Source organism: Aethalodelphis obliquidens, unplaced genomic scaffold (assembly GCF_003676395.1).
Source record: "Aethalodelphis obliquidens isolate GAN/ISIS:26980383/991018 unplaced genomic scaffold, ASM367639v1 scaffold42, whole genome shotgun sequence".
NCBI classification, from domain to species: Eukaryota; Metazoa; Chordata; class Mammalia; order Artiodactyla; family Delphinidae; genus Aethalodelphis; species Aethalodelphis obliquidens.
The window spans coordinates 13,265,262-13,292,910 of record NW_020837986.1 but is presented as its reverse complement, the minus strand read 5'-3'; the positions used below and the strand labels follow the sequence as shown (position 1 = coordinate 13,292,910).

Genomic DNA, 27,649 nt, shown 5'->3' with positions numbered 1-27,649 from the left:
AATAAACATTCGTTGAATGAATTTTAAGACTGATTCTGCCCTTTATTGAATCATACAGGTTTCCCCCCATAAAAGTGGCTTATTAGTGTACCACTAAAAGATTTATTATGTTGCCATCTGTAAGAGAATTCCTATAAATAAAGTCAGAAATCAGAAAAGGTAAAAGGTCTGATATCTGGGGTAGAAAACAGTGACTTTACTGACAAGGCAGGGTCACTGCTTTCATGGTGGAGAGGGCTCCCTCCCAATTCTCAAGGACTCCCTACAACTTACAGTTTGCAAAGATTGGGGGGGCTTGGGCAGGGGCTGGACTCCTGGCTCCCACTTTGGCTTCTGTCCTAGGCCTGCCTCAGTTTCTCCAAAGACAGTATCTACTGGCGGTGGTTCAGTGGTTAGCATTTAAAGCCCCAGGTTCAGGCTAAGTCCTCTGTTTTGGGACCCCCTCCCCTCACAATCCCCACCCACCCCAAAAGAAGAGAGACTTGTGGCAGGTGAAAGGAGGGTCTGGAAACTCATAGCCCCTCAGAGGTGGGGCAATTCTGTTACTGGTTGGGCTTCAGTCTAATCTATGCGGAGGATCTTATTGGTAAACTCAGCCCCTTTTCTTTTTGGCTGCACCTGGCGGCTTGTGGGATCTTAGTTCCCCCACGAGGGATCCCTCGAACCTGGGCCCCCAGCAGTGGAAGCACAGAGTCCTAACCACCAGGGAACTCCCAGTAAACTCAGCTTTAAGCAAACCTTATAATGGATCAATTGCAGGTAAGGTCTGCTTTAGGTAAACCGCTATGGGCTTGTCCGGCTCTTCACAAAAAGATGAAGTCTTGTTTCTGACCTAATTGCTATTTCTGGAACCTCAAGGTCGAGTTTAGCTCCCAAGCCTGACGCCCCAGGCCCAGCTGCCCGGCTGTCCGCTTACGCGCCTCCTTCCTGGGTTCCCGGGGCTCCATCTCATTGGCTGAGAGGTTGAAGGCCGTGACTGGCTTCCGCTGTCTCAACCTACCTGGGCGATGAGTGAGGCGAGACTTAAAGTCCCCTGGCTCAGCTAGGGCAGGGCTGGGGTGGGATCTGCACCCTGTGGGGACTGCTGTAGAGGGTACGGGAGGGGGAAACAACCGCTCAGGGCTGACTCAGCTGTGTCAGCAGGTGAGTGACGCTGTCGGGGATGCGAGGCTGGGAACGCGCCACCGAGGCACCTGGCCGTGGAGCTTCGAGTGTAGGAGGAGCTCCCGCGCGAAGACTGGCTCCACCTGCGGGGTGGGGGTGGGGTGGGGCAATGAGCCAACCTTCCCCTTTACCCACACCCTTTGTTGGGGTCGGGGGGCGGGAGTGACAGCGCCTCTCCACATGCATTTTACACGCAAGGTCTTCCAGATCAGATAAGGCAGGTCCGGAGCGGAGCTGGGGCTGGAGGGAGCAATGAGAGGCCGTTCGGGGAGGCTGGAGGGTGTGGTTCTCCGCTGGAGTGGGAGGTGACTCACATGGGCCATAATGAGACGCTCCTCAGGCTGGTCCGGGGGCCCCGGGTACTCCTCGCCAAAGCACAGCCGGATCTGGTACTCGGGCTCCTGGCGACCATGATGCAGGTGGGCTCTCAGTTCTACGGGCACCGAGACTGTGGGGTCTGGGCCAAGATGGGGCGTCCCACCTGGTGCCCACCTTGTGCTCACATCCTATGCACACGTCCCGTAAGCCCACATCCCCATTGTGTGCCCATGCCCTATGCCCACTTCCACGTCCCCACACCTGCCTCATGTCCCACATCTGCTCCCACTTCTAGGTTTCATGCCCCGTGCCTCCTGCCCTATGCTCACTATCATGCCTTTATGCCCACCCCATGCCCACTGCCACTCACCTATGCCTATCTTGTGTCCAGTGCCCCCGATGCCCACCCTATGCATAACGCCCTATGACAGCACGTGCCCAAGTCCTATGCTTATGTCCCACACCCAGTGCCCCAGCCTGCCTCGTGCCTACACCTCCCATACGCCTATGTCTAATCTGTGCCCAGCCCTCCCGATGCCCATATTCGTTCCCATCCCCGGTGCTTCTGCGTCATGTCCTTTGTTTCCATTCCCACTCCAGCCCAGCATCGTCAAGTCCATCGCCCCGCGCCCACATCTCGTGTGCCCACTCTCCTCTGTCCGAGTTCCTTTGCCGACCCCAGTGCCCGGCCACTCCGCCCCGCGCCGCCAGCGGCCCCGCTGTCGCGCTCTTACCCGCGAGGAAGCTGCGCGTGTCGAGGAGCTGGCAGGTGCGCTCTCGCTCCAGTTTGTTGGGCCGCGCGCGGTGCGGGGCGAGCGGGCCGCGCCAGTACACACGGCCCTGGCACAGGCGCTTGGCGAAGACGCCCTCGGGCGCCACCCAGAGCAGCACTCCGCGCTCCAGGTGGGGCAGCAGGCGCCGCAGGACGCGGGCGCCGGGCGGCGGCTCCGGGAAACGAACCTGCGCGACGCGCGGCGGCGACCCCAGCAGGAGCTCGGCGGCAGCGGCGGCTGCGCGCGGACTCAGGCTGCAGCCCTCGGCCGCGCGCGCTGTGGCTTCGCGCACCAGCTCCGCGCCATAGAAGAGTCGCACGTGCAGCCAAAAATCTGCGGGAAAGGGAGGGGACGCGCGCCCGGCGTTGGCGGCGCCGGCTCCCCTCCCCTCACAACAGGGCAGGGAACCCAGAGGTCACCCGGCCGCTACCTCGGGAATTTTTGACACTCCCTCCCGATAAGTAATAATAGTAATTCTAGTAGTAGTGGTGGTAGCAAATAATAGCAGCTTCCAGTATAAACAAACTGGTAGTTGAGCTTCAAAAGCATAGGTCTGGGGCCATCAGTACAATGGGGGCATGACACTGACGCCCTCTCAGCCCAGATTTCTGGGATTCTAGGAGTTTCTTCCGGGTAAATATTTTTAATGCCGGTAGAAATAATAATCATAATAACAATAGCAACAACAACAACAAAACAGCAGCCTCCCATATGAAGAGCTAGCAGTATGCTCAGTGGTTAGGGCTGTGGGCTCTACAGCCAGGCCCTTGGGTTCTAATCTCTCACTGCCCCTTAGGAGCTGTGATCTGATAGTAACTTTCCCAGGGTTACTAACTGTGTGACCTTGGGCAGGGTTCTTAACCTCTGTGTCTGGTTTCTGCATCTGTAAAATGGGGAGAATGGCAGTATCTATCTCACAGGGCTGTGGGGAGACTTAGAAGGATGCCTGGTATAAGCTAAGCCCTCAACAAATGTTAGCTGTTGTTATCTGGAGTCTGGGCTGGGTGCTTTGGGTGGGAGACAGAGGCTATTCGGCACCAACCCTAGGTCCTCCCCAGTTCTGCACAGCGGTCAGGGGAGAGGGCCTTCGGATTCCTTACCGGGGTTGCTGAAGTCCTCAGAAGGCAAGGGGCCCCAGGGGTGAGCAGGATCCTGAGCCTGGTACCCTGGAGAAGGAGGGGAAGCAGTAAGGCATCGCCTCACCCTGGGTCCCTCGACCCCTAGATCAAGGTCCTGGAAGAGGCCGGGGAGGAGGCAGGGGTGGGTGAGGAGACCCAGTCCTTACTGTGGCCAGCCAAAGGGCCTGGGGGCAGGGAGGCCAGCCTGGGGGGCTGCTTCTTGTCTTTATCCTCTGTGACTAATCTGGAGCCAACCTGAGCATCAGGAGAAAGGGTCGTGAGGGTGGAAGAGGAGACCTGTGGGCCACAGGAGCTCCCAGACAGTCTAAACTGGGGCAGGGGGAGGTCTGGACAGACTGAAAGCCAGCCGGGCTTGATAGGGACTTTGAAGTTTACCCCGTAGAGTTAAAGAGAGAGTTGATGGGGTTTTGGGAGGTGAAGCTCATTGTGATAGGGAGAGAAAAGTGCTAGCAGTGAATGAGGAGATGGGGTGATAGAAATGGGGTGATAGAGCAATGGAATGGGGACACTTGGGACAGTGGAATGAACCAGGCTAATGGGGAGATGGGAACAGAGGAATGAACCGCAGATGACGGGGGAGAGGTGATGGGGTGGAGTAAGAGTGACACAGACAGTGATGGAGATAGAGATGATGGGGTGATGGCAACAATGAGAGCTAGAGGTGATGCAGGTGAAGGGAATACAGTGATGGAACTGGATCTGATGGGATGAGTGGGGACAGAGTGATTGATCCCATGATGACAGGGAAGAGGGGCTGAAATGGGAGAAAATAGGGCTGGCGCAGAAAGAGAGATGGAGGTGAAGATGGTGGAGACGATGGGACAGAAATGATGGAGTCAAGGAGAATAGAATGAAGGAGATGAAAATGATGGCAGAGATAGAGTAGACGCAGGAAGTAGAGTTGATGGATGGGAACAGAGATGGGCAGGAGCTGATGGAGAGGATGAGATGAATGCGCTGGAGATTATACAGGGGGTGGTATGGGTGCGAGGTGCCTGGGCTAGCAAGGCTGTAGGGGCTGGAAGGACTCACTGACCTGCTCTTCTGTCTTGCAGGCCGGCTCTGTCACTTCTCCAGGGGGCAACTGCTGGCTATGAAGAATGCCCTCCTCTTTACAGGGGGCACAAGCCCTGGTAACTGGATGAAGGAAGAAATAGTCTGTGGTTTCCTGGGCCCCAAGGGGAACCCCCCAACCTTGTCTGAGGTGAGCCCAGACCAGAGTAGCCCAGCTCACTGCATGATCTCAGGCAAGGCCCACCTCTTTCTGGGCTCAGTTTCCTCCTTTTCGAATGGGCAGATAAACTGTAAGGTCCTTCTAGGTTTACCAGCCCATGAGCTTATTTAAGCTCAATAAGCCCATTTCCCATTTTACAGATGGGCAATGTGAGGTCCTTATTGCCCAGAGAGCCATCCTCAGCTGCTACCTCCAGGGACAGGATGGTACCTGGGTTGTGGGCACCAGCAGACAGGAGCCGGTAGACCTTGTAGGGGTTGGAGATGTCCAGCTGGTTGAGCGAGCGCACCTCACAGAAGTCAGCGCTGTTGTTGAGGGCACAGCGGAGCCGCGTCTTCCAGGTGGAGGGGTCCTCCTTGTCAACGCCCTCTAGGTGCTTGCCCTTGTATATGGCCCAGGCCTGGGGGTGAGCAGGGGCATTGGGGGAGGAATAGCGTGGGAGATGGGGATGGTGCCGTGGAAAGGGATGAGGGCTGCCTTGCCTCCCACCCTTCTCTCTCTCTCCCTCTGTCCTTCGGCCCCTCCCTCCTTCCTTCTCTTCCTCCCTCCCTCCATCCAACACATATTCCTTGAGCTCCTGCTGTGTGCCAGGCCCAAGTTAAGGACTAAATGGGGAACAACAAGACATACATGGTCCCTGTTCTCAAGGAACTCAAGTCTCATGGGAGAAGGCAGCCGCAAACAGCTGAAAGGAAATAACTATATTCCAAATTATGGATTGTGATAAATAAAAAAAAAATACGATGGGATATAAAATGCTGGCAGTTACTTGCTATCTGGAGAGCCATAAAACGGAATCCTTACCTATTGCCACAAACAAAGTGGACTGCAGATGATTAAAAAACCAAAAGTAAGGGGTAAGACTATAAACTTAATAGGAAAGAATGTAGAAGAAAATCTTCTGGGGCAGAGAATGCTTCTTAACCAAAACTTTAAAGGCATGAACCATAAGGCAAAAACATTGCAATGTCTTAAATCAGCAAGGGGCTAAGATCTAGAACATACAGCAACTTCTGCAAATCAGTAAGAAACAGAAAGCATCCCCTAAAGAAACATTCTTATCAAAGGACAAGGATGGGTGGTTTACAGAAGAGGAAACCAGAATCCCATGAGCATAGGAGAAGGTACTGAAACTCATTAGTGCCAGAGAAATGCAAATAAAAGTATGAGATATCACCTGTAAGCTTACAAAATTTAGCCAGTTGGATAAGCCAGTAGTTGGTTGGGATGTGGACACAGTTGGTGGGCATGGAATGGGAGCAGAGTCTCTGGAGGGCAATCAGGCATGCCTAGTCCAATTAAGTATAAGCATACCCTGTGAGCAGAAATGCCAATTCCAAAGGAATTCTCACAGAGGCTCACGAGGGGACCAGGGCAAGGATCCACTGCAGCGTTATTTGTGGTCTGGAAAGCAAACTTGTGTCCATCCCTGGGAAAGTAGGTGGGGGAGTGCGTGTAATAGATGCCCACTGGAGAGTTCTAGGCAGCATCTAGAAACAAATTAGATGGACAGAGAACAAGAATAGATCTTCAGAGCATGACCTTGAGTGAAATAAAAGTAAGACACAGAATGAGATCTATGACACAATTATGATGTATATAAGGTAAGAATACACACGAAACAGCAATGCCCACTTTGCAAGAAAACATACAAACCAAAGGTACTCATTAAACACATTAGAATGACTGGTGTGGTAGAGGGACTAAATAAATAAATAAATATGAGGGGCCGCTTTAGAGAGGGTGATCAGAAAAGGCCTCGCAGAGGAAGTGGCATTTGGGCTGAAGCCTGATTGAAAAGAAGGATGGAGTCGGACAAAGATCTGGGGGAAGGCTGTACTAGGTAGAAGGAACAGCAAGTGCAGAGGTCCTGGGGTAGGAGAGATTCAAGGAAGGCCAGTGAGGCTGGAGCACAGTAGTCAAAGAGGAGGACAGTAGGAGATGTCTTCTTCGCATTGCTCACTTTCAGGGATGGGGGGCGGGGGATTTAATTGATAAATCACACTCAGTCATTGCTCTCGGAGGAGATCCCAGGCTTAGTGGGACACCAGACTGAAAAGCCACAGTTCCTTTGTTGGTGTCTCTTGCCAGTGGTGAGACCTTTAAGGATTGATTTTGCTGTCTGTAAACTGTGCCAATAATACCTAACCTCACCTGGTTGTGGCACGTGTAAGATGAGCGGTCTATGTAATGTGCTTAGCACAGCACCTGGCACACGCTGCTTATTTATTGCAGTACTTATTCATTATGTTAAGGATGCTCTAACTCAAAGGTAACCTGGGCTCAAGGCACAGGGTGTTATCACCATGATGAGAGAGGGATCTCTGGGGACACTGCTGTGCCCCTAAGCATTTAAAGTGGTGCCTGGCACACAGGAGATGCTCAATAAGTATTTGTTGAATGAATCAAATTGGGCCTCGAAGGATAAATAGGACGTTGCCAGGTGGAGTGACGTTCCCGGCAGGGGGAACAGCTCGAGCAAAGGCATGGAAGCGCGTGACGTGCAGGGGACAGTGGGCAGCCTGGTGTGACTGGAGCTGGTGTGCGTGTCTGAGGGTATGTGTACTGTTGATTCTTGTTATTCCTGGTAGTTGTGTTCTATAAAATTTACACAACCACTGAGTTAGCAAACACTGAACCATCACTCCTAAGGGAAATACAAGGCTAGGTTCTTGCGCGCCTCTGGTCACCCCATTTTCATCAGCTGGTCAATACATAACCTTGTTCTATGAGCGTTTCTGTTGAAGGACACCTTATTTAATATAAACTGTTCATTCATTAACAGTGAACTCATGGCCAGCAACCCTGTAACTCACGTCTGAAAGAAACTTACAGACGTCACAGCCTTCCTGTGCTCAGGAATACTGACAGCGCTGCAACACTGTGTAAGCTGGGGGGTCATTTTAAACAGTGAAGTCACCAACAAAAAGCACAAAAATATTAAAAACATGGACTAAATATTGTCTGCGAAAGGACACCTGTTTACAGTAGAAGAGCTGAAACTAGAGTTGTCACCTTGCTCAACCTCAGCTGGGAACATGCATGTTGGTGACAATTTTTTTTTTTGCCATCCTGTGCATGTCTGTGAATGGCTGCAAAAGTGCCTTGAATATCAATTTTGAGATTACATATAATTTTAGCGAGTCAGAGAATTTGTAAATATGGAATCTGTGAATAATGAGGACCAACTGTATGTGGTGGGGGGGAAGGGGAAGAGGAATTAAAGGAAGAAGACAGGTTGAAGCTGGATCATGAATGTCCTCGAAAGCCAAGCTTTATCCCGTGGACTTTGAGGCACCAGGAGGGCCTGAAGCCAGGGAGTCACATGTGTGTGTCAGGGGTGTGTTGAGGGATGGGTTAAAGCAGTGCCAAAGAGGGACAGGGAGGGCCAGTCCCCAGAACCTCCCACTTCTGAACAGCACATAGCCTTAAGGGGCAGGCCAGGTAACCACCTGTTCACTTCCTGAACCAGTCCTCTGTGGGCCAGGCACTGCACTCAAGGTCACCACCCACGGGCAGCTGGAGGAGGCAGACTCATACAAGGCACTTATAATTCATAGGGAAAGCGGTTCCATGGAGGAAGCAGAAGGAATCAGGGACGACTTGGGAGAAGCACTGAGAGCTTCATAAATGCATTAAGCAAATGAATGCATCAGGGAAGGCTTGTCTTTAGTAAGAGATGTTTAAGCTGAGCATGATGGGAGTTGGCCAGTGAAAGTGAAGAAGAAAGGGTGTTCCAGGCAGGGGGAACAGAATGTACAAAGTTCTCACGGTGAGAGAAACAGGAAGCATTTGGAGACTGAAGGGAACTGTCTGGCTGGGTCTAAGGTTGGGGAAGGAGTGGAGAGAGACGGACAGAGGCCAGGGAGGAGCAGTTCATGCAGGGCTTTGAGGTCTTGGTAAGGAGTTGGGACTTTATCACAAGAGCAATGGGGAGCCACGGAAGGACTCTGAGTAGGAGAGTGCCAAGGCAAGATTTACATTTAGAAATATACCTCTGGAGGACTGAGGGGAGAGCTGAGGGATGGGAAAGCAGGGCATTCAGTTATCCTGGTGAGAGATGGTGGGAACGGGTCCACGTAGACGGATGAAAGAGCAGTTCTGCAGTAAGAGCCAAAGGCCTTGGAAATGGATTAGAATGAGATTGCAGGAGAGGGGAGCGGCCAGGGTTCAGGTGCCCAGCTCTGGGGTCTAGGTGGCGATCCGTGCCATCTTCCATTTTGGGAAATACAGATGTTTGTAGGAGGGAGCTGACGAGTGTGCTATTAAGGAGGTGCTGAGTCTGAGAGGTCTGGGCTGTCAGACCAGCAGGCTTGGGGCTTGGCTGGAAGGCTGGGAAACGCTGGGCTCCACACTGAGGCTGTGGAAGGGGAGAGTGGGACGTGAGGAGGGAGGTCCAAGAGAGAGTGCTGAGAGCCCCAAAAGAGGAGAAGAAGGGATGGAGGCTGAGAAGCGGGGTCCAGGAAGGTAGGAGGAAAACAGGTCAGGGTTGGAGTGGGGAGGGGACACAGATCCTGGAAACCAAGTGAGACTGTTTCAAGAAGGGAGGGTCCACTAGACACAAACCCACCCAGGGGTCCAAGAAGATGATAGTAATGGCATCCTTGGATTTGGCAAAATTAGAGACGTTAGCAGGAGGGAGAGGAGCCACACTGTGGGTGGGGGAGGAGCGGGGGGGCGGGTATGAGTGAGGGCGTTGATGTCCAGAAGACCCTTTCTAGGTGCTTCACCCTGTGAAAGGAGAGGGGAGGCCAGAGAAGCAGGAGCTGGAGACGTGGTGTTTGGGATGGTGGCGGTGGCCTGGGATGCGGTTGGTTGCTTTTTGCTCACAGGAGAGATTCCAGTTTCAATCTTGGTGGGAAAGAGCCAGTTTGGAGGAAGTTAATGGTGTCTAAGGAAAGGGAGGGCATCCCTGGAGGAGGTCCCTGAGAAGGGCTGGTGTTGGAAAGCACAGAAAATGTCCCCGAAGCTGCTGGGGTTAACAGTTTACGTGTGGGAAGTGGAGGGAATTTCCATGGTGGCGGTGGCATCTAATTTCCTCAAGGAGAGGGAGGAGAGGTCCCCTGAGGCGTGGGGATGGTGTAGGTTATGCAGCCCTTGTCTGATTCTCTTTTAAGAGGGTGTGGGAGGGTCTCCCATGTATACAGAACACTACCCTCAACCTAGAGACAACTGAGGTTAAGGGGTGAACCTGTGGCCCGAGGTGACAGCGTGTCGGGTCGGTTCCGGACTCTGCGACAGTGTGAGCGCAGAGCCCTCCCGGGCCGGGCTGGCGACCCCCGGCCCGCGCATCCTTACCCTGAAGAGCGCTGCGTCCTGCTGCGCCTGGTAGCCCTGCTTGGCTGCGTGCTTCCAGGGGATGCGGAAGAGGGTCTTGCCCGCGTCTTCCCAGCGCAGCCCAGCGTAGCGCCCGCTCTCGATCTGCGCCACCAGCCAGTCCCGGAGACGCAGGGGACCCCCGGCCCCCGCCATGAGTCGCCTGCTGTCGGGGACCCTCCCTTCGTCCCTCCGCCATTGGTCGCCGGCCATCGGGGACACAGTGCTCCGGGGACCAGGTCTGGGGAGCGCGGCGGCCAGACCCAGCGCGACAGGGGATCGCGGGGGCCACCTGGACGGCGAGTGGAGGCGGCGAAAGCGAAAGGCTGGGCAGGAGGTTTCACTTTCCTTTCTGCTCCCCAGAGGCCCTGTCGCCCCTCCCCGTGTCGCCTGGCCCGGAGGGCGTCGGTCCTCACGTCGGGGGCAGCTAGAGGCACCACCAAGACCCACTGAAGGGTACGGGGTGGGGTAGCCCGGGTTCTGCTCATCCCTGGAGGGGGGCCCCCGAAGGGCGCTCAGAGGCATCCCTTGCACCATCCCTGCACCTGTTTTCTGCTCTTCCCAGCCTACCGGAAACTTAGTCTCTTTCCAGGACCTGGACTGTAGAGGTGGGAAAAGCATAGTGCTTCTCAGACTAACTCCCAGTAGAATTGGGAGGCAGAGACTGGTTTAAAATGCATACTCCTAGCCGCCATCCCAGACCTGAAGAATCCCATTTTCTGGGCAAGAAGTCCAGGAACGTGCATTTTAAACAAGTCCCGCCATGGGATTCTGATCCAGGTGGTCCATGGGTCACCCTTGGAGAAATATTTCCTTAAATATTGGGAGTCCCTTTCTGATTGCTCACCGTGGTGCTGGGCCTGGCTGAAGTCTTTTCTGCAGTGTCTCAGTTGGTTCTCACAACAGCACGTGAGATGAGTGTAATTACCTACTTTGTTAAGAGGACTGAGGTCACAGAGCTAGTGCCTGGGGGAGTCAGAATCTGAACCCAGGACTCTCTGCCCCCAGAGCCCAGGGGCCTGAACAGTGCCCCACACTGCCTCCCAACAGCTGCACCTGGAGTTTATGGATTCTGGGTGGGGTCCGTGACCCGCCCAAAGTGTATGCAATTTTTTCATCTCTACGTATTTTTCTAGGGTTTGTATCTTTCATTAAATTGTCAAAGGGGGGTTGTGATATGAAAGAGGTCAAGTAGCTCAGACCGCTCCACCCTGGCTGTGTACCTGGGAAAACTGAGGCTCTGAGAGGGAGAAACCACCCCTCACTGCAGGGAGCACCCAGCTGGATGGCCAGCCAGTGTTGACCAGAGGCTGGGAGCACTGTCCCTCATGTGTACCTGTCAGGGGCCTTGCTTCATGATCCCCACCTTCTGTCCTCATATGGCAGCAGCCACCCAGTTCTGACATTTCTACAGTCACAGCCAGGATTCAAAATCAGAGCTGTAGGACTCTGATGGAGCACAAAAAATTTCATATGATTAAATACAAGAGTATGGGACTTCCCTGGTGGTGCAATGGTTAAGGATCCACCTGCCAATGCAGGGGACACGGGTTCGATCCCTGGTCCAGGAAGATCCCACATGTCACGGAGCAACTAAGCCCATGTGCCACAACTACTGAGCCTGTGCTCTAGAGCCAGCAAGCCACAACTACTGAGCCCACATGCCACAACTACTGAAGCCCGTGCGCTTAGAGCCTGTGCTCCGCAACAAGAGAAGCCACTGCAATGAGAAACCCGCGCACCACAACGAAGAGTAGCCTCCGCTCGCCACAACTAGAGAAACCCTGAGTGCAGCAGCGAAGATCGAACGCAACCAAAAATAAAATAAAAAATTAAAAAATAAAATAAAATAATAAATACAAGAGTAATAATTACATCTAAGCAGGAGTATTGATTGTGTCAGACAATCTCTTCATTTTTTTCTGGGGGTGGGTGGGCAGAGTCATAGTAATGACAAGGATGGGGTCCACAGCCAGACTGCCTGGATTCAAATCCCAGCCCCACCACTTGCTAGCTGACCAGCCACTTCACAGGGCTGCTTGGGGATTCAATGAGATGCAGGTAAAGTGTTTGGCACATTGCCTGGCCCACAGTAAGTGCTCAATAAATGAGTGGTATTATTGCTGTTATTGAGCCACAGTGTGGTAAAAGCAGCAATGGAAGGGGGCGGGGAGCATCATGAAGGACCTGGAACATCAGATCAAGCGGTTTTGTTTGTCCTAGAGATGATAGGAATGGAGGTTTTTTTTTTTTTGGCTGAGTTGGGTCTTCGTTGTCGCACATGGGCTTTCTCTACTTGCTGCGAGCGGGGGCTACTCTTCGTTAAGGTGTGCGGGCTTCTCACTGAGGTGGATTCTCTTGTTGCAGAGCACGGGCTCTACGCGCGGGGACTTCAGTAGTTTTGGCGTGCGGCTTAGCTGCTCCGCAGCATGTGGGATCTTCCCAGACCAGGGATCAAACCTGTGTCCACTGGCAGGTGGATTCTTAACCACTGTGCCACCAGGGAAGCCCCCCATTTTTAAAAAAAATATTTATTTATTTGGTTTCACTGGGTCTTAGTTGCGGCAGGCTGGCTCCTTAGTTGAGGCATTAGAACTCTTAGTTGCAGCATGCATGTGGGATCTAGTTCCCCGACCAGGGATGGAACCCGGGCCCCTTGCATTGGGAGCGCAGAGTCTTAACTACTGCGCCACCAGGGAAGTCCCCCGGACATATTTTTTCTTTCGTTTATCTGTTTATCTAGTGTCTTTCCCACTAGAATGTCAGCAACACCAGGGCGCAGGTTTGCTCATTGCTGTGTCTTCAGTGCCCAGTACAATGCCTGGCATACAGTAGGTACTCAATGAACTCATGTTGCATGAATGCAGAGGAGGAGGTTGGGTAGCAGGTGAAGGTTATTTCATCCATCCTCCCAACCCGAATACTGGAATCTGGGCCTCCGCCACAGCCCTGGACACAGTGCTTGGTGCATAATAAGAACCCCCATACAGGTGTTTATTAGATTATAGAGATTTCAGATCTCTCTTAATTCTAAGTTAATTTTAGTTTAGGAAAAATCAGCTCAGGTGACCCCTGTTCATCCTCAGAGTCAGTTTGCTGCTTTATGGGCTGCCCTGAGACCCTCCCTCCACAGTGGCTCCCCTGACCTTTAATCTCTAGGTGGGGAGGGCCATTCCCACTAGCTGGGGGTGGATCCTCCTTGCCAATAACCTTCAAGACCAGAAGGAGCTGCTTCTTAACAACCATCATGGGACACAGAGTGTCTAGCTTCAAACCCAGCCTCCCCTACTCTAGCTGTGTGTCCTTGGGCAAGCTGCCTGACCACTCTGAGCCTCAGTTTCCTCCCCGAGGAGTAAGTGAACTCATTCAAGTAAAAAGTCAGGCATGAGGCAGGTACTACTACTATACCTTTACTAGCTAAGATTTGTGGATAGGGAAAGGAAAGGAGCTGGGGAGGAGGCGGGGGGGGGGCAGTGCTCAGGGAGGACAGGAGCTCAGCCAGGGGGAAAGGGGTTCAGAGAGGAGGAGCTGGCAGCCTTTTCAGGAGACCAGGGCTCCAGGGAGAGATAGGGGTGAGGGTCAGGGAAGTGGAGCTCAGCCCTGCAGACTGCAGTTCACGGAGGGTGGCAGCCTCCACAGGCCCTAGGGGATGCAAACCCCCTCCCATTCTTTTTTCCGGCAGGCTCCAGCCCCTGGCAGAGTCCTGCAGCCCTGCCTTTGCTCAATGAAGGAACGACTGGGAGGCGATTAGACAGGCAGCTTCTGTGTCTCTTTAATATCCTCCAGGCCCATCCAACTACCCCATCCACCCACTCCCACTCCCACCGCCTTTAATGGGAGCGGGGGCCGGGGGCACCCTCCCCCAGCCCAAGAACTAAGGCACCAGGTAGCTGCAGCAGGCCGGCCCAGACACAGAGCCACACACACAGATGGAGGACACACTGACCGCGGACGCAGACAAGCAAGGCGCGAAGCGGACAGGGGCGGGGATCAGGCCGCCGCGGGGCTCCCACAGGCTCTGGGCCCGTCCTGAAGGCCGTGGGAGGCGCAGACAATCCCCGGTCGAGAGGCCGAGGGGCGCCACGGCGGGGCAGGATCCTCACTTGCTGCCTTTGCGGGACAGACACCGCGGGAGGCAAGAGAAAGTCTGCTTGACGCGCGCCAGCAGCGGCAGCGGCCGGTGGGCTTCCCGGGGCGACCGCGGCACCAGGCGCTGCAAGGTCCCCTCCGAGGCCGAGGAGCTGGGCGCGGGGGAAGAGGCCGCGCTCGCAGAGCCCTGCCGGCAGCGCGCGCACATCGGCAGCAGCGCGCGCACCTCCTCTTCGTCGCGGAAAGGGCTCTCCCCGAAGCGCTCCTCCAGCTGCCGGCGAAGCTGGGGTGGGGTGGAGTCGGGGTCGGTGCCAGGCCGCCGGCTCGGTCCCCTCCCCAATCCTCAGAGCTTCCGCTCTTCTTCGAGCTTCCCACACCTCGCTAAGCCCCTCCCGTCCTGACCATCCTCTTAGCTTCCCTTCTGCGTCCCCATCCCCCTAACTGAGCCCCTCTCCCTCCGAATCCCTCCCCTCTCCCTGAATCCCCTTCCCCTTTGACACTCCATCTTCCAGACCTACTAAAGCGAGCCCCCACCTGCACAGTGGGGACCACATTAACCCCTCCCCACACTGCCCAACAACTCTACTCAAGCAGGCCCTCTTCCCTGCCTGCCTCTTTCCTAATGCAGCCTTGCAGACAAGTCTCTGGGCAGCAGCCTGCCTTCCTGCACTGACTGCTTCTCTCTCTCATCTCTCGTTTGCGGGTGGGGGAGGGCGCGGCTCAGTCCCCGACATCTCCACGTGCCATCTGCCCAGTGGGCATAAGAGAAGGAACTGCTTTGGCCTCATCAAGGACCCAGGGGTGGAATAAGGACTGGACATGTCTCCCCAGAGGAGCCAAATGTTCAAATGCCTTCAGGCTCCAGGTAGGCAGAGCAGGCAATGCTGGAACCTAGCCAGACTGAAGGGTCCATAATCAGGCCCACGGGTGTTCAAATCCTAAGTTAAAAAGGAAAAGGAAACACCTGGCCGTCCAACCTAGGGGCTAGGTTAGCTCAAGAGCCACGAGTTCAAGACCCCAGAAAAGTCTTCTGCCGGGTCTGAAGCACAGGCTAAATTCCTTCCAATCAGTGCTCAGCTCAAGTAAGAAGAGTTTCCCACCCCTGCCCCTGCCCCTACCTTCCGGGAACTGCCCCAGCCAAACTCTTCAAGCTGCTGCCTAAAGCCTGGGTTGGGGTTGGCGATGGGCCGCGTGGCCTTGATGGCTTCAAGCACGTCCCGCCAGCTCAGTCCTGTCACAGTCATCACATATGCCGTCACGATGGTGGTGCTTCGGGAGATGCCTGCAAAGCTGGGACATCCCACCCCAAGGCTTCAGGTAAGGCCCAATCTTCTCCGTGTCCTCCAGGCACCCCATCCCCACCTCAGCTCTCCCACCCTTGCCTCCTGAGCTCCAACCACAAGGAACCTGCCAGGACCTGTCTTCCCACATCAGGCCTTTGTCTATGCTGTTCCCTCTGCCTGGCATTCACCCACATCAAAGGCCTGAGTGAAACATCACTTCACTCAATCATTCAGTACACGTTTCCTGATCATCTGTGATTTTTCAGGTACTGGGGATATAGTGGAGAATAAAACAGACATGGTCTCTGCTATCCTGGGCCTTACAATATGGTTGGGAGAGACAGACGCTAACAAGGGAAACAATTTCAGGTGGTGATAACTGCTTCGAAGATGAGTCCAGAGGCTAGGAGATTGTATAAGAAGAGGTATTAATCTAGTGGAAGGGATGCGGAGGATTAGGGAAGGGGTTCGCAAGGAAGTGACATCAAGCTGAATCCTGAAAGACGGGTAAGGATTGTCAAGAATGTTCTGGGCAGTGTACAAAGACCATGTGGGTGGGATCCTGGTGGACTTGAAGAATGGGGAGATGGCCAGCACAGCTGGAGCAAGGAAAGGAGGAAGAGAGGGGGAGAGGCAGGCTGGAGGAGCCGTCCCTAGGGCTGGGGCTCAGGCAGAGCTACCCTGAGCCAGGCGTAGTGAGAAGTTATGGAATGAATGAAATCAACAGGGCCAGGGGCCCCTGGGAAAACTCAGGGGTCCCATCTCCCAGCCTGGGGCTCCTCGCTGCCCTGTACTACTGCCTCAAAGGCTAGAGGGGAGGAGAAGGAGCTGGAATTACTGAAGGATGCTGGGCTACCTGCCTGACCTCACCTATTCCTCCCAATAGCTCGCCAGGTCAACATTCTTTTTTCCCATTTTACAGATGAGAAAATTGAGTCTCAGGGAGAAATAGCTATCTGGCCATGGCCATACAGCTGGTAAGAGACAGAGCCTTGATCTGAGTCCTCCATCAGCCTGTCAGACGAATGGTGGACTGTCAGGCATCGTGACAGGCTGGAGAAGATCCATCGCAGGCTCTGCATTCCCCACAGGATGAGGGCATGTTCAGGATGGAGGAAGGCCACTCACTTCCCCTCCCCCCACTCCCCTCTTAACTCACCAGTGCACAAGGCAGTTTCCCCCATTGAGGCGGCAACAGTGGATGAAGTTGATACATTCTTTGAAGTGCTTTTTGCTAGAGAAGAAAGCAATAAGGTACAGAGCACTGGGGGGGGGACAGGTCTCCTAGGAGTTGTCCCCCACCCCATTTCTGGGATGGCAAGAGACAGAGCCCTGGATCCTCAGGTCAGCCAGCACGTGCAGTGACTAGGGGCTGACACTGTAGTACTGGTGGAGGTGTGTGTGAAGCAATAATGGTGGCGTTTCAGGAGGTGAGAGAGGCCAATGCTGGCAAATCCCACCACAGAGGCAGGAGCACCTCTTCAACGGGTCCTGTGGATCCTATTTTCATGGAGGGTTTATCTTGACCTTTCAAGGAAATGGGTGCGAGGAGTCCCACCCCTCTGGGGTCTGCAAACAGAGCGCCTGGGGACAATAACGGTCAACAACAGGGCTGGGAGCAAGAGTCCCAAGGGGCAGGAGTGTCTGTCTGGGTCCCTCCCAGGCTGGGGTGTACTACTGCTAATAACATAAACCAAAATCCTGCTTTCTGAGCCCTCATTACACGCCAGGCCCTGTCCTAGATCCTCAACCTGTGCTATCTGATCTATGACAGCCTCCTTGGTGCTGATGGCCCCAACCCCTCACACACACGCATTTTCTCTCTCAGAGAGGGGAAGTGATTTGTCCAAGGTCAAACAGCAAGTAAATGGCAGAGCCTGGCCTGAACCCAGATGCCTTAACTCCAAGGCCAGGAACAGGCTGAGCCTGACCCTTTCAAATCCACTGGGGTGTCTGAGCCTGAGGGACAGGGTGTTTTCTCCATTTCATAGCCAAAGAGACTGAGCTCTGGGAGGTTAAGACTTGGCCAGCGGCATAGGCAAGGGTGTGGCTGAGACAGAGTCCAGGTGGTCTGGGAGAACACCTGTGCTGGGGTCTCCAGGACAGCTTTGTGGCCTGAGTCCTCTCTGTCCTCCCTCAGACCACCTCCCACCCTCCCTCTTCCCCCCACATGAAGCAGCTGTCTGTCCATCTGTCAGCCCGTCCAGAGGAACTTACATGGGTACCTCAGGGGCGTCGGCCACTGAGATGCGAAGGTAGGTTATGTCCTGCAAGTACAAAACACACATGGGCAGCCTGCACCCCAACCCCAGCCTGGGCCTCCCAAGCACCTCGCAACCTTAGGCCAGTTCCTGCCCCTCTCTGGGCCACTGTTATTGTCTCTGTCCAAAGAGGGTAGACACCTCCTCTGAGGGCCTCCCAGGTCTGACCATCTGTGGTTCAAGAACCTTCTGAGAAGATGGTATCCTAACCCCATAGCTGACTCGGGCACAAAGACTTGCCAAAAAGGATTCAGGGACCTTTTATTTAATAGCTGGGAAAGGGCCACTTAACTTGACTCCCCTCCATAAAAGGATTACAAAATTACACAGTAAGAAGGGCAAAGCAGATTTTATTCTCTTGAAAAGAAACAAGAAATATGAAGATTAGTTTTAGTTCATGAATTGTGGTTATAAAACTCTGTGCTAATTATTAAAATAATCAAGGAATGAATTGTCAGGAATTTCTCCAACAAACTTGCTACCACATCTTTCACTCCACGCCTAACCTTCACACAAGATCTTAAAGATGAGCCCTGCCCACATTCCAAGAATCACTTTTCTCAGGGACCTCTCTTAGTCCTTTGATATTCAAATGGCTCTTTTCAAGGGACTGGCGCACCTCCAGCCAGTGACTAAGTGACCGCCTGGCTAGGTCCTCATCTGTTAGTGGCTTTGTGTGAGATTCCAGCCCTTCTCTGTAACTCACTCTCCCCAAGGTCACATGAGCCTGCATCTTTTGCAAGGTTCGCAAATTCGCTTTGCAACACATTTGGCCTTGGATTTGCAGGGCATTATCAAACCCTGACTGGTAAATTCACTGATGGATGGGGAGGGAGAAGAGGGCAGGGCTGCCGGAGCAGGGACTCATTTTGCCAGCAGTCATTTCATTAGTAAATATAGTCATGCCTAGACAACCTTCCTCAGGCACTCTAGTGACTTGCATACTCCAAATACTCCAAAACAAGCCTGCTCTATAAAGCAAAATCAGACTCCATTGACCTGGAAATTTCTTCTAGTGTCTCTGTGACACGGAGAACCACAGATTATTGGAGGTAGCTCTTAGAGACCATCAAATCTGACACAAGGGGAAACTAAGGCCCAGAGAGGGCGAGGACCCTGCCCAAGGGCACACAGCAAAGCTGTGACAGAACCCGGTCTGGATCTCAGATCTCCAGAGTCCCTTCCCACCCACAGTTCTCTCCCGTCGATGGGTGAGACAGACTCTAACAGATAAAGAGGAAGGGGCTCTGTTTACCGATTGAGAATATGATTAACTTTGTTATTATGTCAGCTATAATTTGCTGAGCGCCTATTTTGTGGCTCTCAACAACCCAGTGAGGTAGGTACTGTTATAAAATTCCCCTTTTATGGATCAGGCAACTGAGGTCTAGAGAAGTGAAGTCCTGTGCCCAAGGTTACAGTCAGAATGTGGTGAAGATGTGAACTCAGAGCTCCTGACTCCAGCACATGTGGCCTGGATTTCCTACTTCCCTACTCTAGGTCATAACACCCTCACCCCGTCTTTTCCAGGATTCGATAATACCAGCTCCAACCCTCCCAGTGGGGGCCGTGCTGTACAGTGTGCAAAGCATCTTTACCATGTCACAGTCCCCTGGGGGCAGATAGGACTGAGGGATCAGAGGCCCAGACAGGTGAAATCATAGCCCCAGGTCACAAGCGAGACACAGAGCCCAGAAACATCTACGTGGAGTCATCTATTCAGTTGGACAATGGGAAGCCCCTGTGGGAGACTTTTTAAGGTTTAGTGTGAGGCCTCTGGAGCCAGATGGCTTGTGTTCAAATTCCAGCTCCTTAGCTTCCTGGATGTGTGACCTCAGGCCGGTTACTTTACCTCTCTGGTCCTCAGTTGCCAGAGAGGGAGCAAATAGGGATGCTAATGTAAAACAGGCCAGTTTTTAAGCAAATGAGTTAGCATATGGGTCAGGAAGGCCTGTGTGCCAGTAGAGGATCTGGCACGTCGTAGGTACTTGATAAGTGGGTACTGTGGGGGTCTGAAACCCCCCTTCCCACCCATGTGCAGCTCTGGGATGGGGGTAAGGCTTACCTGCAGCAGAGGCTGGGGTGACTCGTGGATGGAGATGATGTGTGTGATCTTATTCCGGCCTAGCTGATCCGTGTCTTTGGCGTCTGCAAGAAACAAGGATGCTTGAGCCAATCTGGCAGGTGTGACCTATATACTCCGATGGCCAAGTGAGGCGGGAGCTCACTGCCCCACTCTCCCGCTCAGCCCGCCCTCTCCACCTTGGCCCACCCTCTGCCGGCTCCCTACTCCTTCACCACCTCTTGCTCCCAGCATGGCAGGTCCTGTCACACCCCTAAGCTTCAGTCTCTCCACTGGGGCACCCACAGGTAACAGCCCAGCCCCTCCCCAGCCTTGCCCCTGCTGTTCTTTCCATTGCAAACACCCTTCTGTGGCATATCCTTCACCAGGCAATTCTTCTAGGAATCTTGACTACAGAAGGGTTAACTCACACAGAAAGCTGTGTGTAGAAGATGGTTCTCTGCACTGCTGCTTATGACTGTCAACACATCAGAAACAGTTAAAAATGGGAACTGGGCTTCCCTGGTGGTGCAGTGGTTAAGGATCCGCCTGCCAATGCAGGGGACACGGGTTCGAGCCCTAGTCCGGGAAGATTCCGCATGCCATGGAGCAACTAAGCCCGTGTGCCACAACTACTGAGGCTGCGCTCTAGAGCCTGCGAGCCACAACTACTGAGCTCGCGTGCTACAACTACTGAAGCCCGTGCGCCTAGAGCCCGTGCTCCACAACAAGAGAAGCCACGGCCATGAGAAGCCTGCGCACCACAATGAAGAGTGGCTCCCGCTCGCCGCAACTAGAGAAAAGCTTGCGTGTAGCAGCGAAGACCCAATGCAGCCAAAAAAAAAAAAAAAAAAGGGAACAAACCACAAGGGGACTGGATAAATAATGGTATATTCATACTTGAATACTGTGCAGCCACTAACAAGATCTCTGTGTGCGGATGTGCAAGGAAGCCCACAATATATTATTAAATGGGAAACACAGGTTACAGAACAGCATGCAGAATAGGCCTCCATTTTTGTTTTAAATATTATATCTATATGTACAAAGATACATGAAAACAACCCAGGGATATACCTCCCACAGCTATCAGTAGCCATCTCTAGGGGCTGGATTTCCAGTGCATGCAGACCTTTTATAATCGAAGAAATAACACTTGATCTCCACATGCCCACTTCCTCATTCACCACATTTACTGAGCGTTTACCATGTGCAGCCTTGGCTGGGCATGGCATTGTGGGGTCAAGTTCATGGCTCCTGCCCTCATGGGCCTGCACACTTAAAGGGGATTCAGACCTTACTTACCAAATATTCAGAAGTCGGTGTGGTGTGAGCTGCTGAGGGAGCTCCCGTGGGGGAAGGGACCAGGGTTTAGGAAAGTGGGGCCCCTAAGCCAGAGTGGGACAGGAGTGGATGGGGAAAGCTCTGCCCCAGTGCAGATGCCCCTCCCTCCCTAAAGCTTTCTCTGACTCCACAGATGGAAGTGACTTTTCCTGCCTTGGGTCTCCCAAGCTCCGGACCAGCCTGTCTCTTAGCCCAGGCCTGGGACAGGCGGAGTGCTGTGGCCTTGGGACAGAGCAGGCAGTGCTCCCCGGTGAAGTTTCTGACGTAGAGTCCAGTCTCTAGAGACCTCTCCTCTGAGGAGGAGGTTGTGCCAGGAAGCCTTCGCAGCTTCCCAGCTAGAAGCAACACCTCCAAACAGACCTCAACCCAGAACCTCAGGGCTGGCAAAATCCTTAGAAGCGGGGGTGGGCCTTGTGCTGTGGGAGAGGCTGAGGCTCAGAGCAGGTGCAGCCTTGCCCAGTGTCCAGTGTTCGGAGCCCTCTGTACTGGGGACACTCCTCCACCCACGTCCCCCTTAGTCTTCATGAGTTCTTTCACCCTCCCAGCCTGGCATCGCTTCCCTGCCCCCGGCCCCATTCCTGAGCGTGTCCAGGGTGCGTGGGCCGGAGCATGAATGGTGGACACAGGCCTGGGACAGGGAGTGTGCCATGGCCTTGGGACAGAATGGGCGGTGCTCACCGATGAAGTTTCCGAGGTAGAGTCCAGGAAGTACCTACAGGAGAGACAGGCCGGGGTCAGCCGGGTAGGGGTGCATGCAGCCCCGCTCAGTCCCATGAAGGGCGTCTGGCCCTCAGGACTCAGGGAGCGATCACCCCCGTCTTGTGGGCCTGGATGCTCTATGAGTGATGTCTGGGGAGGGCAGCAGGGGGGCATCAAGGGAGGCCAGCCTGGGTAGGGGGAGAGGAAAGAGGAAGGAGGGGCACAAAGACCTAGGGAAAGAGGGGGGGAGGAGCACAGGGGAGGGGGCAAAGGGAGAGGTGGACTTTCTAAGGTGGGTGATGGGGAATTCTGAGAAGGAGGTGGGAAGGCAGGGACAGATGGGGGTCGTGCCTTGGGGTGGGGGATGGGGAAGGATAGAGAAACAGCGTTAGAGAGAGTCCGGGGAGACAGAGACACATGGAGACAGAGAAAGGGACTCAGAAGAGATAGTCTGGGGGTGACAAGAGTGCCACAGAAAGGCACAGCAAGAAATACAGAGTCACAGAAACTGTCAGAGACAGAGACACAGAGAGGCAGAGTCAGAGAGAGATACCGCCCCAGAGAGACAGACAGAGACGTACGATCTCAGGGTCCCAGGGAGACAGAGAAATAGACACACAGACCGCCAGAGCCAGAAGGTCAGAGGCGGGCGCCCGGCCGGCGCTGGGGCCGGCCAGGTGCGGGTTGCGCCATCCCGGGCCCCTACCTTGGTCATGCCATTCCCCATGATCCCGGGGGCGGGGATCCGGGCGCACCCCCAGCTCGCCACCCGCTGAGCGCAAGGGTCACAGCTGCCCTGACGGCCCGGGCCCGGCGCCTGCAGCCTGGCGGGGATCGGGGGGCCTGGTGTCCGCAGCCTGGCGGGGATCGGGGGGCCTGGCGTCCGCAGCTCGGCCCAGCCCTGCCCAGCTGCCGCCGCCGCCGCTGCCGCCGCCACCGCCCGCCGACCCCCGGCCAGGGAGGGAAATGCTGGAGTCGCCGCTGCCGCCGCCGCCGCCACCGCCGCTGCAGGCTCCTCCTACCCCCTTGGTCATGTGGGCCGCCCCCCCACCCGTGGGTCGCGGCGGGGGGCTGGACAAAGCCCCAGTGTGCCGGGCCCGGGGCCCGCGGGACAACGGCAGCTTGTTGGGGCCGCGAGGGGCCTCCACCTCCGGAGGTGCGGGCGGGGCGCTCCCCCCACCCTGGCACCGTCAGGCGCGGGCGGGGCGGGGGCGGAGAGAGCCCCCAGCCGCGGGCTCAGAGACTCGGATCCCAGCTCCAGCTCTGCCCGGCCCTCCCTGCGGGCCCTGGGGCGAAACGCCTAGCTCCTTCGGCCTCGGTTTTCTAGCAGAAACGTGATGGGGGCTGGACTTTGATCTTCAGATTCTGTTTGAGACGAGAAAAGTGGGTAATTCCTTCCCTTTGTACATCTCCCTGCTCCGTCCCCCATGCAGGCATCTTACCAGTCAACCATCCTCCTCCCCAACTCTTGCAGCCAGTCTGTCCTCCCATCCTCCACTCCATCCATTCACTGTTCCGTCTGTCTGTTCATTCATCCAGCCGTCCTCCCATCTCTTCCTCCCATATACTTTGGCCTCTGAGGATAGTGCCATCTGGGTCAGCTCTGCTGGGACCAGGCATAACTCTGCTTAGGGGCCCCAGTAAATCAGAGGTGCATGTGAGGAGAGGGAGATGAGTGAGGGTTACAGTCACCTGGGTTCCTTGGAGTAAAGGAGACTACGACAGGATGTAGTTAGAGGCAAGAGTCTCAGAAGGTGAGTCTGGAGACCAGGGTTCCAGGCCCTATTCATTCACCTCTGACCTGCTCAGTGACCTTGGGCAAATCCATTTGGGCTCCCAGCTACCCAAACGGTATGTCTCAGTGTGCTGCTACTAGGACCAAAGATGGAGAATGTGAAATAACTGAGAGCACACACCTCCTGTGGGACTGAAATAGAAGCAGCTGAACCAGCTTTACTCCTCTAGCCGTCACCTGCCCCCCTCCATCTGTAGTGGTAAGTGACTGTGGGAGGAATGTGGGTACAGAGAAGGACAGGGTCGGAGGAACCTGTCTGAAATGCAGTGACTGCAGGAAAATAAAACTGTTTCTTTGGTATTTCTTTCTTCCTCAAATTCACAGTGTACATGGGGCTGCCTGTCTCAGCTCTGTGTCCAAGGTTCTCATATAAACCAAATTATTCAACAAATACTTACTGAGTACCCACTATATGGTAGGCATTAGGGGTGTCCCTAACAGATAAGGTGGCAGTGGTTCCTACCTTTGTTGGCTAACGGTCTAGACCAGCATTGCCCAGTAGGAATACAATGTGAGCCACATGGGTAATCATAATTCTCTAGTAGCGACATTAAAAAAGTAGAAAGAAGCAGGTTGTTACTAATGGTTTTATTTGACCCAGTATAGCCAAAATATTATCATTTCAATGTGTAGTCAATATTTAAACATTATTAATGACATATTTTACATTCTTTTAATTGTATTAAGTCTTTAAAATCCAGTGTGTATTTTATACTTAGAGCACATCTCAGTTCAGTTTAGCCACATGTCAAATGCTTAATCGCCATATGTGGCTGGTAGCTCCATACTGGACATCAGGGCTAGGAGGGAAGGTGAACAAAATAGACAAATAGGCAAAGCATTTACAAACAGTCACAATTTTCTATGGAGGAAGCAAACTGGAGAACAGGAAGAACTTCTGTAAATAGGAGACATTTGGATAAGACCTGACATGTAAGAAGGACACAGCTGTTTAAAGAGTGGAGAGATTTCCAGCAGAAGGAACAGCACAAGCAAAGGCCCTGTGGTGGGAAAGCTTGGTCTTTGGGAAGAGCCAGTAGGACTGGAGGGGAGGAGGCCAAGGGAAGGTGGTAAGATTGAGGCTAAAGAGGAGAAGAGGCCAAGCATGAAGGACCACGTATGGCCATGATTGGGGGTTTAGAGTTTCCTTCTCAGTATGATGGAAAGCCAGTAGGAAAATTTAAACAGAGTGGCCATGTCATCTGATTTACATGGATCACATTGGCCCCTAACTGGAGTATAGATTAGAGAAGCAAAGAAGGGAGGCTTTGAGGAGAGATGGTGAGAGATGGCAAGAGATGAGGTGCCCTGGGACAAAGAGGGAGTGGAGAGGCTGCAAAGAAGGGGAGAGATGCAGCATATATTAGTATTTTGGCAGCATAACCGACATGTAGATAGATTATATGTGGGGAAAAGGAAGGAATTCTAGGATGACTCCCAGTTTTCCTGCCTTGAAAATCGCTATCTGTGCCTCAGAAGTAAAATCAGGGTTATTAATCCATTCAACAAATAATTATTGGGCCCCAGGTTATACATGAAATATTGCAAAAGATGTACTGTCTGACCTGAGTTTTCCAGAAGTCCCCACCCTATGGATGGCATAAAGAAATGCCGAGAAGGCGGCCTGAAGACCAGTTCCTCATCATGACCCTGGACTTAGCAGCTCCGTGAACCTGGGCAGGTGACCGAATGCCCCGGGTCTGTTTCCTCATCCATCTGGGGGCAATTACCACATAACCCTTTGTACCTCTACTTGATTGTTGGGGGAATAATCAAAGCACAGGTAGGAAAGAACTCTATGAGGTTAAAAACCCTGGAAAAAAATGTAGTTATTAGATTTAACACATTTAATATCTATATACTGTTCAGGCTTTGAAAGTGTTAGTTGTTACAAAGCCCAATTTGCCTTAAATGAGTCACGGGAAGTGACAGTTTTTTAAAACCAGTAATATGAAGATGCTAAAATGCAGTTCTCACCTTGTGTTTCCTTGCTTAAAACCATTCAGTGGTTCACCATGGTAGGCAAGTTAATGGTCTCCCCGAAGATGTCCATTCTCTAATCCTTGGAAATTGGGATCGTGTTATGTTACATGGCAAGAGGAAATTAAGGCCGCAGATGGAATTGAAGTTGCTAATCAGCTGACCGTGAGTTGGGGAGATTATCCTGGATTGTTTGGGAAGGTCCAGTGTAATCACAAGAATCCTTATAAGTGAAAGAGGAAGGCAGGAGTATAAGAGTCAGAGGGGATGTGATGACAGCAGCAGAGGTCACAGTGCTATGATTTCTGGCTTCGAGAATGGAAAGAGGCCATGAGGAAGGCAAAACAAAGAAACAGACTCTCTCATAGAGCTTCCAGAAGGAACTCAGCCCTGCCAACACTTTCATTTTAGCTTAGTGAGACCCGATTCAGACTCCTGACATCAGGAACTATATGCTAATACATTTGTACTGTTTTAAGTCATTCAGTTTATGGTAATTACAGCAGCAGTAGGAACCTAATACACTCACCAGTGCCCTTGGGGAAAAGTCCAACCTGCTAAGTACGGCACACAAAGCCTTGTGGGATTGGGCTTCTGCCACTGTGACTCTGAGCAAATTTCTTAACTTCTATGGGCCTCAGTTTTACCATCTGTAAAATGGGGAAAAAAAACCCTCTAGGTCTGTAGTGAGATTAAATGCAAGGACATATTTAAAGTACCTACTAGAGAGACTGCACACAGCACATCATCATTATCATCATCATCATTATTTTTGTTGTCATTATTATTATCACAGAGCAATTGACAGGGAGTTAGGAGGCCTGGGTTCTACTCCCCTCACTAGGACTCTGTTTCTGCATCTGTTAAAAAGGAAACAAACAAAAACATACAGGTTTGGCCGTCTCATCTTTCCTCTCTTCACTCTTTCCTGGTCACTGATCTTCATTCACTTCCTCAAACATTCTTCACTCTGTCTTCCAATTTTGTACATGCTGTTCCCTCTGCCTGGAATGCCCTTCCCATCCCCTTTACCAGATGAACTCCCATTTCCTCCTGGAAGTCTCTGCTGACCCCAATTAGATTGGTTAGACCTCACTGTTATGCATTCCCAAAACATCCTAAACTTCCTCTATCATAGTACTGATTTTCTTTTATTACTATGGCTTGATTTTCATTTAGAAAAAAAATGAAAACAAATCCAGATAAGAATATTTTGACCTATTTACTTCAACTGGGTTCTTTAAAAAAAACCATTTCAAATAAACTTGACATAGTTGACGTTTCCTCTCCTCTCTCCTCCTCCTTAATTCTCTCCCCACAGGCAACGCTATCATGAATTGGGTGTGCATCTTTCCAGTCTGTGTTTTTAAACTTGTAATACCTATATGCCCATAAATATATAGAATGTGCTTTTGTATGTGTGTTTATAATTAACACAAATGTAACCTTTAAAAATATTTATCATTCTACAACTTTCTTTTATTGATCCAACAATAGGTTTGGGGGATATCTCCATGTTGATATAGAGCTGAATCATTCATTCTAATCACTGTATAGTATTTTTTTATTAGGGTATATCCCCTTTTATTCATCCATCACCCTACCAATGGACATTTAAATCATTTCTAATATTTTCCACTAATATAAAGAATGCTTTATATTATATGCAAAGAACATCCTTATACATACAACCTATGCACAAGTGTTCGAATTTCTTTAGGGAAGGTTGTCATCTTGCACATTAGCTGTAAAACAAAAGGTAGTCCATGGGTTGTGCAGCTGTATTCAGAGAGCCTATGGGCTGTATATCCGGCAGTTGAATCGACGAGTTGTAAGGTGTGTGCCTTTTCAACTTTATGAGATATTGCCAAATTGCCTTCCAAAGTGTGAATGTAATCATATAAAGATTCCTGTTCCCCAACATGCTCACAGACACTTGGCATGCATATGTGTTTTAATTTTGTCTAGTTGATGTATTTAAAATCATCTCTTATAATTATTTTGATTTATGTATCTCAGTTGCCTATTGGCAATTCAAGTTTTTTTCCGCTGAAAGTTCCCTATTTATATATTTTGTTCACTTTTCTTTTGCAGATTGTGGGGGAGAGTCTTTCTTAATGGTTTTCAGGAGTTCTTTGAATGCTTGCCCTTTGTTATATAGATTGCAGATTTTTACTCCTAGTCTATTGCTT

General features: G+C 52.4%; 2 protein-coding genes across 3 annotated transcripts; both read right to left on the bottom strand.

Annotated features, from left to right (window-relative positions):
• Nucleotides 1-17: 17 nt before the first annotated feature.
• LOC113605349 (interferon regulatory factor 4-like) lies at nucleotides 18-10,843 on the bottom strand. Of its 2 annotated transcripts, XM_027078630.1 has the most exons (8): nucleotides 9,927-10,100; nucleotides 4,839-5,028; nucleotides 4,431-4,531; nucleotides 3,541-3,628; nucleotides 3,356-3,421; nucleotides 2,217-2,588; nucleotides 1,479-1,565; nucleotides 1,132-1,247 (listed from the first exon to the last, which is right to left on the bottom strand). In XM_027078630.1, the coding sequence occupies exons 1-7, from the start codon at nucleotides 10,098-10,100 to the stop codon at nucleotides 1,501-1,503; spliced, it is 1,056 nt and encodes a 351-aa protein (XP_026934431.1). In that variant the 3' UTR covers nucleotides 1,132-1,247; nucleotides 1,479-1,500. The 2 variants fall into 2 exon arrangements, with proteins under 2 accessions (XP_026934432.1, XP_026934431.1); XM_027078631.1 differs by lacking the exons at nucleotides 3,541-3,628; nucleotides 4,431-4,531; nucleotides 4,839-5,028 and having other exon boundaries at nucleotides 18-1,247; nucleotides 1,479-1,597; nucleotides 9,927-10,843.
• Nucleotides 10,844-13,703: 2,860 nt separating this feature from the next.
• On the bottom strand, nucleotides 13,704-22,787 carry DUSP15 (dual specificity phosphatase 15). The gene is made up of 7 exons (XM_027078633.1): nucleotides 22,389-22,787; nucleotides 21,662-21,695; nucleotides 19,643-19,725; nucleotides 17,534-17,583; nucleotides 16,476-16,550; nucleotides 15,152-15,323; nucleotides 13,704-14,316 (listed from the first exon to the last, which is right to left on the bottom strand). The coding sequence occupies exons 1-7, from the start codon at nucleotides 22,407-22,409 to the stop codon at nucleotides 14,044-14,046; spliced, it is 708 nt and encodes a 235-aa protein (XP_026934434.1). The 5' UTR covers nucleotides 22,410-22,787; the 3' UTR covers nucleotides 13,704-14,043.
• Nucleotides 22,788-27,649: the final 4,862 nt, after the last annotated feature.

Coding starts and splice junctions, on each gene's coding strand:
- DUSP15 (XM_027078633.1), bottom strand. CDS start 22,409: ATGGGGAATGGCATGACCAAG. Junction 19,726..21,661: donor CTACCTCGGAAACTTCATCG/GTGAGCACCGCC, acceptor TGTTTCTTGCAG/ACGCCAAAGACACGGATCAG. Junction 14,317..15,151: donor GCTGGGGCAGTTCCCGGAAG/GTAGGGGCAGGG, acceptor ACCCCACCCCAG/CTTCGCCGGCAGCTGGAGGA.
- LOC113605349 (XM_027078630.1), bottom strand. CDS start 10,100: ATGGCGGGGGCCGGGGGTCCCCTGCGTCTCCGGGACTGGCTGGTGGCG. Junction 3,629..4,430: donor CCTGCAAGACAGAAGAGCAG/GTCAGTGAGTCC, acceptor CCTGATGCTCAG/GTTGGCTCCAGATTAGTCAC. Junction 1,566..2,216: donor CACGCGCAGCTTCCTCGCGG/GTAAGAGCGCGA, acceptor CATGGTCGCCAG/GAGCCCGAGTACCAGATCCG.